General features: G+C 47.0%; 3 protein-coding genes across 8 annotated transcripts; 1 reads left to right on the top strand and 2 right to left on the bottom strand.

The window, feature by feature from the left end:
• Positions 1–375: 375 nt before the first annotated feature.
• On the bottom strand, positions 376–1,171 carry LOC120950993 (uncharacterized). The gene is made up of 2 exons (XM_049605380.1): positions 616–1,171; positions 376–543 (listed from the first exon to the last, which is right to left on the bottom strand). Exons 1-2 carry the CDS (start codon positions 1,123–1,125, stop codon positions 439–441), a joined length of 615 nt encoding a protein of 204 aa, XP_049461337.1. The 5' UTR covers positions 1,126–1,171; the 3' UTR covers positions 376–438.
• Positions 1,172–1,405: 234 nt separating this feature from the next.
• On the top strand, positions 1,406–5,444 carry LOC120948302 (transcription factor GAGA-like). 2 transcript variants are annotated; one of them, XM_040364477.2, is made up of 5 exons: positions 1,406–2,172; positions 2,241–2,414; positions 2,540–2,735; positions 2,805–2,942; positions 3,024–5,444. In XM_040364477.2, exons 1-5 carry the CDS (start codon positions 1,957–1,959, stop codon positions 3,782–3,784), a joined length of 1,485 nt encoding a protein of 494 aa, XP_040220411.2. In that variant the 5' UTR covers positions 1,406–1,956; the 3' UTR covers positions 3,785–5,444. The 2 variants fall into 2 exon arrangements, with proteins under 2 accessions (XP_040220411.2, XP_040220410.2); XM_040364476.2 differs by having other exon boundaries at positions 2,793–2,942.
• A 98-nt stretch (positions 5,445–5,542) lies between these two features.
• LOC120948303 (RNA-binding protein cabeza) lies at positions 5,543–10,692 on the bottom strand. Of its 5 annotated transcripts, none has more exons than XM_040364479.2 (7): positions 10,545–10,692; positions 10,020–10,214; positions 9,588–9,708; positions 8,679–8,710; positions 7,056–7,165; positions 6,235–6,956; positions 5,543–6,152 (listed from the first exon to the last, which is right to left on the bottom strand). In XM_040364479.2, the coding sequence occupies exons 1-7, from the start codon at positions 10,552–10,554 to the stop codon at positions 6,110–6,112; spliced, it is 1,233 nt and encodes a 410-aa protein (XP_040220413.2). In that variant the 5' UTR covers positions 10,555–10,692; the 3' UTR covers positions 5,543–6,109. The 5 variants fall into 5 exon arrangements, with proteins under 5 accessions (XP_040220413.2, XP_040220412.2, XP_040220414.2 ...); XM_040364478.2 differs by having other exon boundaries at positions 8,679–8,713; positions 10,545–10,691; XM_040364480.2 differs by lacking the exon at positions 10,020–10,214 and having other exon boundaries at positions 8,679–8,713; positions 10,545–10,690.
• Positions 10,693–10,947: the final 255 nt, after the last annotated feature.

Here is a 10,947-nt window from a genome sequence, read left to right as displayed (position 1 = left end):
GGACTTATTTCGCTTCCCACACTTCTTATTTCAATTCAAACCATTTCTGGAGTCAAGCTTGATTCCGTTACCGAGGCAAATTGCGATTCCCAGGTCGATTTCGATTCCGGAGACGATTCTGATTCCGAAACCGATTCCTATTCTGGAATCGATTCCGGAGCCGAGCCCGGAATCGACTCCGGAATCAGCTCCTGAATCGATTCCAGCATCGGAATCGGCTCCGGGATTGATTCCGGACACGGAATCGGAATCGGGTGGGTCCGATTCCGAGCTCCCACCACTACACAGTTGCCTTTAACAAGGATCGCTAAATTCTGGCCAACCCATCTCTATACAGTGGGTTTGTGCTAACGCATACGGTTGGATATTAGTACCTTATGGATTGGCAATCATTTATTACTAGACTTAGCTATGAAAGACAAACCGGTTCGATAATGTCTAGAATGTATTCTGCGTCGATGATTTCTTGCCCTTTCGTTTTCTGGTTCCCTGCTGCAAAAAGCTTAAGGTCGCATCCGGCGAACCCGACGCATTGGATTGCATCTGTCGATAAAGCGTGAGATGGCTTGTAGCAGCAGTAACAAACGGAGCAACACGTACCCTTCTATGACTTACCTCTTTCTGTACTACCGGTCCTTTGACCTGCGGCGATTGAGTCAGAATCGGGTCCATCTGTTCGACCACCGGGCCACTCGCCTCTCCGTTTTCGGTCCCTGTGACACTAAGCGTATAACTTTCCGGTGGCGTTTTACGCGGGCGGGAGAGTATACCGGTTCCTTCCGTCAGAATCCGTTGTGACGTTTCCGATTTGCAGTAGTATTCGTAGAACTGCTCCAACCGAATGATGCACTGGCTGCATATCGTTACCGGCAGCGTATCCGCGTGAGTGATAGTTATCGGCAAACAGACGCGTATTTTGGTTAGCAGCAGCTTCCGCTGGGCGTATTCGCTAAACAGCGACACCTGCAGCTCATCGTTCGTGAGGCAAATTCGGCAAATCGGTATCTTTGAGAGAGACATTTCCATCCACTTCGCGCACTGTTTCCCGTCCAACCGGCAAGTGTCAGTTAAAAATGGATGCACCGTCAACTCGAAATCAAACTGCTCGACTTTGGATTTGAGCATCGAGCGGAATTTGATTTGTTATGCATTATTTTCAGTCAATCAAAAGGTTCATCGTTGAAAATAATTATTTAAAATCTACGATATGATTTTAGTTTATCATATTTCCCCTTTAATGCCTTTAATTCGCTACAAACGTAATTAAAAACAAACAGCGCGAGAAAACTGCTAGACACAATTTGCCACGCAGGGTCGAACTACGCGACAGCTCGAGACGCCATCGAGCGCACTCTTAATGTACGGACGGCATCGACCGCACTGCTAATGACAGTTAATTGTCAATTTTACAAAAATACATACGAAAAAAGAGACTAATTACTTTTAATGGTTTAATTCGTCGAAGAAATGCTGTTTCTGGCATCGTTGGCGTACCAGTTGGACGGTGTCTTCGGGCTGAAAATCGATGCACAGTGGACGGTGTGAAAAGTGCGAAAATTCCTCGACGAAAAGTGCTACCCGCCCAGCGTTCGCGACGATGCGCTTGCAGTGCGCGATAATGGTGTAACGAAAAGGGGAAAAACGGCAACGCTCCCATCTCAGCAACAACACCACCAGCATCATCACCAGCTCCGTGGTAGCAGCAGCGCTCCGCCCGACTACCAGTCCGACCGAACCTGGCAAGCTACTTTGGAGCTGTTTTGGTCTCGGACCTAGCACACCGTGCTCAAGTGAAGGCGTTTCGTCTGCGGGCCCGCGATTGGTCCCGTCCCTCCCGTGCATGGTAGTGTGTTTATTTATCACCCATCTCAGCCGAAGCGAACGGAGCGGCCAATAATCATAACAAACTTAAGAGCGCCTTCCGTGGCCCCCAACACACAGTGTGGCAGCAGCACCATGTCGTCAGGTTTGGTGGAAAAATCGTTCGTCAACAACGATGAGCTGTTCTATCTGAAGTGGAACAACTTTCAGAAGAACGTCAGCACCCAGTTCGAAAAGTTGCGCGAAGACGACGACCTGGTGGACATAACGTTCGCCTGCGAGGGCCGAATGCTTACCGCGCACAAGCTGGTTCTGTTCGCGTGCAGCCCTTACTTTAAGGAGCTGCTAAAGGTAAGAAGCATCATCGTCGCTGGTTGAGATGCAGTAGCTTCATGAGAGTTATTTTGTACTGGTTGCAGAAAAATCCCTCCCCGCATCCAGTGTTTTTCATGAACGACGTCAAGTACGATGTGCTGAAAGCCATCCTGCAGTACATGTACCTCGGCGAGGTGCACATCACGAATGAGAATCTGAAGGAATTCATCAAAACCGCCGAAGGGCTGCAAATCCGTGGACTGAGCAAAGAAAACAATGTAAGCAATGTGTGGGTTGTAGGTTCCTGCGAAGCGCGCCAAAGTGTCATTCTAGTAGCTCGTTGCCTGCTTTGATGGGGTTTACGCGTTGCCACAGCAATCTCACCTTCTCCTTCTTTCCACAGGGTGATCTGATTATCCCGACACACCAGGACGTACTGCGCCGGGAGGAAAAGAACGAACAAATGCTGGACGAGTTCTGCCGGAAGCGGTCCGACATTGGGGAGCTGCAGACATCGTCCGTGCTGAACATAAAGCGCGTCAAGACGGCCCCGGACGGCTCGATGACGGCCGGCGGCGGCGGCGGTCCGGATGGAAATGGTAAGAGCGTATCCGCCGTCGCTAGGTGAAGACGATAAAGTGCTCATTCTTTCGCAGTATCGGACGTAGAACCGAAAGTGGAAATGGTCGAGTATCTGGACAGTGAGGCGGGCACGCACCAATCGCCAACGTACTGCAGCATGGAACCGTACGCGGATAAAACCAATGCCCGCACTGCCATGGGCCATCTGGGGGCAATCAATAATGGTTTGTACTTTGGATGCGTGGTCAAGTCTTCTTTCGCCGGGCGTTTTTTAAAATGCGCTCTCCTGTCTTTTGTCATTCCAGTCGCTGGTTTCAGTCAAACCGGCGCCGCGACCGTTTCCGGCGCAGCGGGACCTAATCAACCCGGTGGCTCTACCGGCCACAGCCATAATGTGCACGAGTACAAATCGGAGGACGACAGCAGTTGGATGGAGAAGTCGCTCGACAACATTTCCGTCAACTCGGAGCAAAGCATGAAGTACAACAGCGGCGGTGGCGGCGGTGGTGGCAGTGGAGGCGGCAGCGGGAACGGCGGCGGCAATGGCGACAAGAGCAAGGGGCGCAGCAGTCGGAACAGCAACCGGTCCACGGACGACAAAGCCAACTGTCTGACGCCACGCTGCTGTCCGGTCTGTTCGCGGCTCTACTCGAACGTGTCCAATCTGCGGCAGCACATGCGGCTGATACACAACCCGACGGCCGTCTGCTGCCCGATCTGCCAGAAGCACTTCAACTCCGAGCTCTACCTGAAGCGCCACTACTCGTCGATACACTCGATCAATCCTAACAGCACCGGTGATGGTGAGCTGGTCGACACGAAACCTCCCGCGTCGCAACTGCAGCAGCAGCAGCAAGCACCTCCCCAGCAACAGCAAGGCCCTCAGCAAACGCAACAACAACAACAGCAGCAACAACAACAGCAGCAGCAGCAACAACAGCAGCAGCAGCAGCAACAGGCCCAACAGCAACAACCTCAACAGCAAGCTCCAGCACCGACGGCAAATACCTGGAATCCGTACCATCATCACGATGCCTCCCAGTTGGTGAATCCTTTTATCAAGTAATTGATGCCACGTTATCGCAAGGCCGATGGAACCTTCTAATGTGAGTGGCGACAGTGCGACACTACCACTACACAGTCGGTCGTTCATACCACAAGCGGTATGGAGTTGTTGCTCTGTTTCCTGGCCAAGGACCTGCTACTATGAGTGTACCTAATATCCGCATTGGTCACTTCTCTCACCTTCTGCTCACTGTCTTATAACTAATAACTGGAGTATAATACATAATTCGCCACAATTCACGAGATGTGGTGGAAGTTGAATTCATGCGGCATGTTGTAAACTCTCACGAACGGAATCCACTGAATGTGCAATACGAGAATCTATTTTTACACCGGAACCACTTGTATACATGGAACCACTACATATACATCTGCTGCTGTTGTTGCATATGAACGGTGCCGAACGTTACATACTACATTGGCCAAAATTGTATAAAAAAGGGGAAACGCAAGTAGAGAACTGATGTTGGACATCGTCCCGTACATCAGCAGTACACCAGCGATCGTCGTATCATGTGTGCTTTGTGGTTTAGTCCATCGTTTGGTGCAATGGCGCTGTTTAGATGCACTGAAGGAAGACGAACCTCCTCCTTCCTTTGGGGAAAAGCATATTCAGAGAGAAATGTTTCAGAATATTGAATTCGTTCCGCCGTGTTGATTTTAACCTTTCGCTGGCTAGCTTTGTAAGGGTTTAATAAGTTTAGCTTTAGGGTGACTTGTTTTAACGGTACAAAAAGATGCCACGAAAGTGTGCATTGGTTTTTAGTTTAGCTGTAGAGCGACCGGTTTGCTGAACATATTGCGCCGAAATGAGGGAAGATCGTGTAAACACGCGAAAGTTAATGGAGAAACGAAGGTAGAAAAGGGGGTCCTCTGGGTACACCCAACTGTATGGTACTATGTACTTATGCGTACACTTTTGTTGGCTTTGCTTCATAATTTTGAACGACATTGGGATGTTGGCGAAAAGTTAGTGATAGCGTTCAAACAAAAACATTGCCCAGTGGTAACTTATACATACAAAAACATAGGGTGGTGAAGGGGGCCGGTCCCATGGTACATTCGCTTAACAGCTTGTGCGCGCGCTGCGATACAAATAAAATTCGTGCCGAGAGGACTACCAATCCCCATTAAGAGCTGGATCTAAAGGGTCTGGACCGGTTACGGTTGTTGCGCCAAGTAGGAGAATGAAAAGAAGAAAGTGCACACATGCAAACAATCTGTCCTTAATCCTTGTAAAGTCGTCTGGTACGTGTCCGAACACGGAAAACAATAATATATACGTACAAATGTGTAAACGCAACTAGAACGAAAAGCAGCCTAGGTTTAATGCTTTGCGTTAAGTTTCCAGTTCGCGCAGGCGTGTAAGTTTCGCAGTGAAATGAATGGGTTTGCAGCAGGATTTGCCAATCACCCCGCCGTTAGAGACAGGAGCAAACTACCTTTCAGGTGCATCAGCATCTCCCAATCATGTTTACGCCGATGCTTCCGTAATTTATGTTCACGCACACTCTCCCCCCTCCGTACTATTCGCCCACATTTTAGCCTGATTATTGTACATACACATAGAGTATTAATATAGAACAGTAAAAAAAAACTATCGGTAAAATGATCCAGTTGATTGGGGCGTATAAATAAAGCAAGGTGGAAATAATACTGTACACACTTCGCGCAACTTCATTCTGCTGTACAATGGTGATCGACAATCGCTTCCATCGGATGATTTCATAGCACGAATACAGTTCAACCGCGACAATCCTTATTTAGTTTATCTTTACTCTTTATTTAGTTCGTGTTACGTGGTAAATCTCTCCCTTGCGACCTGTTTCTGTGTCTCTGGAGGACGGTGGATAATTTTTGAGGCATCGTTACTCTAGTTACTCTCCAGCGTAAAGATGTGTTACATGGTTTGTTGTTATTATTGCTACACACCCTCCTCTCAAGGGGCCGAGGGTTATGGACGTGTGAGCATACCGATCATCAACCAGATTCACGCAATTTGCTTAGTGAACAACACGTGCACTAATAATACATTTACAATTCGTCTCGTCGCTTACAATTTTTGTCGAAGAAGATCCAGTTCCAGCTTATTCTGGGCGCATTGGAAAGTAATGGTTCGTGCCTGATTCAAGAACAAGATGGTACTACCGCTGCTGAGTCTCCCACGCCATCCGTCTTTCTCGATGCGTGCATACATAACTATAATATAGCTAAATTGTTGACAAATAGGTTTGACATCCTTTCCCTGGGTGAAAATGTGTTGAATGTGTGTTTGTGTGGATGTCTCTATGACGCGTTTAAGGTGTATTGGCAATGTGCAACCCTCTTAGTATGGGCGTTGTCGTTGATCATTCCGGTTGTTTCTGTCACTGGAGAGGGGAGAGGAGACGAAACATTAGAATAACATTTCTCACAACACTCCCGCGCACACTGCTGGTAGTTGATACTTACTTTCCTCTCATCGCTCCGCCACCATAGCCGCCACCGTTGTCCCGTCCTCCGCGATTCGATCCTCCGTAGCCCCGATCCTGCCCTCCAGCACCGCCACCCCGTCCGCCACCGAACGAGCCCCGATCCCGACCGCCACCAGCTCCTCCTCCTCCATTCCGGTTGCCACCATAACCGCCTCTGCTACCGCCATCAGAACCATCGCCATCGCCCTTCGGTGCCTTGCAGCGGTTGCATTCGTTGCGCCAGGCAAAGTTTTTGTTGTTACATTCGCCACAGTTCCAGTCGCCCTCGCGATCCTGTCCCCCGCTGCCACCGCCGAATCCGCCACCCCGGCCTCCGCCCATCGCACCACCGCCGCCGGGTGGAGGACGCGATCGGCTGTCGTCTCGATCGCCGCCACCACGGTTGTAGCCACCGCGATCGCCGCCACCTCCGCGATCACCGCCACCACCCATTCGATTTCCGCCGCCGAAACCACCGCCACCGCCGCCGCCGCCCTTGTTGAAGCCGCCCCGATTGCCGCCCTTGTTCTGCCAGTTGCTGAAGCGCTGGGCCAGCGTCACCTTGACGATGGCGCCATTGAATTCCTTGTTATCGAACCATCCGATGGCGGACTGGGCGGCACTAGCGTCATCGTACGTGACGGTTGCCTCACCCTTCATGTTGCCCGTTTCCTTGTCCTTGTACATCCAAATTTTGGGCTTCTGGGTGCGCTTGTCACGCTATAATGGTACGAAAAAAAAGAGTTAAAATCAATACATCAACACAACAGAAACGCTATAATCGGGCGCGGGCGCGCTTCGACGCCTCCAAAAGCCTACCTTAATCACACCGATCGATCCAAAGCGTTCGGCAATTTCCTCTTCCGTAGTTTCCGGTGTCATTCCCTGAATGAAGATTGTATCCTCCTGCGTGATCATTTCACCCTCGGCTACACCAATGCGACGCATACGGCGGTAGCGCGCATTGCACATTTCGTCATTAGACGAAGAGAGACAGATAGATAGAAACGAATACGGAAAATGTTCCGATCGATCGGGAGGTGTGATGAGAAAAATAGAGAAGAAAAAACGCAAACCAAGTATTAGTGATCGTTTGGATAGGGGCCGTAACACAGTAATTGAGTACGTTTTGTTAAAGTTAAATTAAAATATAGTTATGCCTCTTTGTAAACTGTTGTTGCTTCAACGCTTTGCATTCTTGTATGACCCTTGTTTTTGATGATATTTAAAGCTCGTGGTGGTATACCATTAAAGCTGGATGGTGAGCTACACCTCTTGGTTCCGAATCGTATTTATGTACCTTTCTTTGTACTATTTCAATAAAGCAGATCCTATCGAAAACCTTGACCGTTGAGACAATTCATTTCATATACAGTTTACGTGGAATACATGTTGTTTAGTAGTGGTTGCACTATTTTATGACATTTATGTAGTACTTTTTTGACGTTGGTATAAGCTTCACACGGTGATGTTATACATACTGAGTTTTTTGCAACACGCTGGATGAAAGCCACACAACCACAGAAATAGTAATTACTATCATGAATCAGACACAGTACTCGGCTTTAATAAACTCTTCACAGCGAGTAATGACAACTTGAACGGAGCTTTAACAATGATTTCAACCAGCGTTATATTATTTCATCAAACAGCTGCTACCGAGAATTGCATTACATTATGCATGAAGCGAACGATTATGGAAAAGTTTAAAAATTCAATTGAGATTCTTTCCTATCTGCACTACACGTTTAGGTGCTGTTTGCTTACGAAAGGGTTTTTTGTTCTTGATTGCTACAAAACTATAACGACAATAACGACTTCATGCACAATTGATGAGAAAATTGATTGAATAGATAAAGAAAAATAAAGAATAGCAACAAAAGTTTAAGTACGTTCGATAAATGTTGAGAGTGCACACGATTCTACACGAAACAAAGGCAATGCTGAACGTCATCAACAGTATTTCCTTGCTTTATAACTGGCAATGTATAGTTTAAGCGGTTGAAAAACAGAAAGAAAGAATCGTCATTCAAATTCGTCTTGGACAGAACATCTCATGAAGATGGTAACGGAGCTCCCATCAGATAAATATACAACACAGTAGCAAATAATGTTTGCTCTCTACAAGTAATCAATCCTTGTGAGCATTGAATAGTAGAAGGAAAACCACAAGACGCGTGATCTTTTGTAGACAATTAATAAAAGAACTTGAGATGAGATAGTAACATTAAATAGCAATTGCTTCTGTTGGAAATCGTAATGCGCCTTTCTTTCTTAATGTTTTTTCTTCCCCTGCTATCGACTTTTTTTCTCTCCCTCTCTTTCGTATCTCTTTCGATAGGTATTACCGTCACTAGTAGCAGTTTGAAGACGTATTTACTATATAAAATAATAGAACAGTGAAAAAATAATATTTTCACCGAACAGTCGCTCGGTGTTTACCTTTGTTATAACCACCCTTGTTGCCGCCGCCACTGCTATAACACATGAAACCAAACACCATTTCGTTACAAATTTGTTGATGATCGCACGGACACGCACATACACAGTAGAGTAGAAGTAGTACCAGTAGTAGTAGTAGTAGTAGTGGTAGTAGTAGAAGTAGTAATGGTTGAGGTAGAAGTAGAGGTAGAAATAGGTTGCACATAGTTTTAAATGGGTTTTAATCAGTTCGGGAACAATTGTTTCTTCTGCTCGTTTCAAACCGATCGGCAAAATTCAGAGTGGTAAAGTATGGAGTGTATTGCAAACGTATTAAACTACATGTAAACTAAATGATCAGGATAGAACTCTGCTTCTCATTGCCCTCTTTTTGCCTTGCTATGCAAAGGAAAGCCAAACAAATGTTGACGACTGGGCAAGATAAAAAATTATCCTGAAATATCCAATAAAACCAACAAGGACCTAGTACATTACATTAAACAGCCATGTGTGCAACACATGCCAATAGAAGACAACAACAAAAATACAAATTATTTTAACATTTATATCAATAGTTTGGAATTGTTCTAGTCAGGAGTACTGACAATCAAAATATTCTGGGTATAAAATATGATCAAGAACCGTCGACATATGAACCACTTCATTTCAAACAAAGCAATTACACAGCTTATCAGGATCGGTCAACCGGTTTGTTGCCATAATTTTCTCGCAATACATACATACATACATCTCTTGGACGCTGGCAATGGACAACGGACGAAATGGGTTTTACTTTTGTACAGTATTCTGTCGATATTGCGAGTCAGATGTTGAGCATTAAATAGAAAGGAGCTTACATGGAGTTTGCGAGGGGATAAAGTATGGGACAGAGATCGTTTACAACCTACAGACTCTACTGTCGATGCTCACCTGTAGCCGCCGGTTTGGTTACCACCTCTTCTGTCGTAGCCGCCGCCGCCACCACCACCGCCACCGCGGTTGCTACCACCGTACCCGCCACCGTCACCACGGCCTCCGCCACCATTGTAATCTGCATGAGCAAAGAGATAAAAATAGAACACATAATTATCATCCGAAATACGGCATGTTTTGTTGAAATAGTGTGATTTGTTTTCTTCTAGCATTCTTGCTACGCCGTTTTTTTAATCTTTTTTCTCTATCACTCTCACGCCCGTTCTCTTCTGCTAACTACACACTGCTTTAAAATTCGACCAACGTCAAGGCTTCGGTGTCCTTGAACGGTTTCATTCCTGTTTCGGTGTCTACGCGCCACCATATCCCACCCACGTACGTACTCGAAACAGCCTGTCCCGACCAACAGGGAAACAAAGCGGAACTTACCACTTTGGCCACCGCCGTATCCACCGCCGACAGAACCGGAACTCTGCTGACCGTAGCTGCCGGCACCGCCACCGCCACCACCGCCGCCGAACTTGCTCATTGGAGGAGGCTGGCTGTAGCTTTGGTTAATCGCTGGTGGAGGAACGCTATACGGCGCCGCACTCCCAAAATCATTACTGCCGTAGCCACCGTACTCTGTCGCAGGAAAAACATGGTAAAGAATAAGTCTAAATGTTGTTTTCAAACTGTGCGACTAGAATGGGTACTGGTATGGTAAATGGTTCGGCCAAGCATGTGTTCACAAGCATGCAAACACATTCGCCCGCACTCTACCATGCGAGGCAGGTAGGAGAAAGAAAAAAACGGCACACACATTTCGTGAATGTGAGGTGCTTTGCTTCGATTTTCAAGATGGACGACGCCATCTCTGCTCTCGCCGCATCGAATGATGAAAGCCATCTTTTCTGCACCGTAGATCGTAATTTGAGCGACTGTATCTAACGTGCCACACGGCAGCATACTTACGGTCAGCCATTGCGATGAGGTTGTGTCGGTAATTCAGTAAAGTACACCTTCTTTTTGGCACCCAAAAACTCACGCACCGCGTTGTTGTTATCTGCCCGAGAACACCTTTTTATTTGAGCGCTTTAATTTTTCACGTCAGTCGGGGGCCGAGCCGTGGATGTCACCAACACATGCACGCAGCCTCGGACATGCTTGACAGATGTGCGCACAGTGTGCGAAGAGCTTATGTCGTTGCCCCGGGTTTCAAATAATATTTTTGAACTATTTGCAACACTACATTTGTCCCTGATTTGGGGCAGTGGAAATATGGACTGATTTTTTCTTTACACTTTCACATCACCATACAGCCAGCACTTGCAAGATTTCATTCATAATATGCGCGCCGTAAGTTTACAGCACACTG

Source organism: Anopheles coluzzii, chromosome 2 (genome assembly GCF_943734685.1).
Source record: "Anopheles coluzzii chromosome 2, AcolN3, whole genome shotgun sequence".
NCBI lineage: Eukaryota > Metazoa > Arthropoda > Insecta > Diptera > Culicidae > Anopheles > Anopheles coluzzii.
Note: the sequence above shows the minus strand (reverse complement) of the source record. Positions and strands in the feature narration are given on the sequence as shown.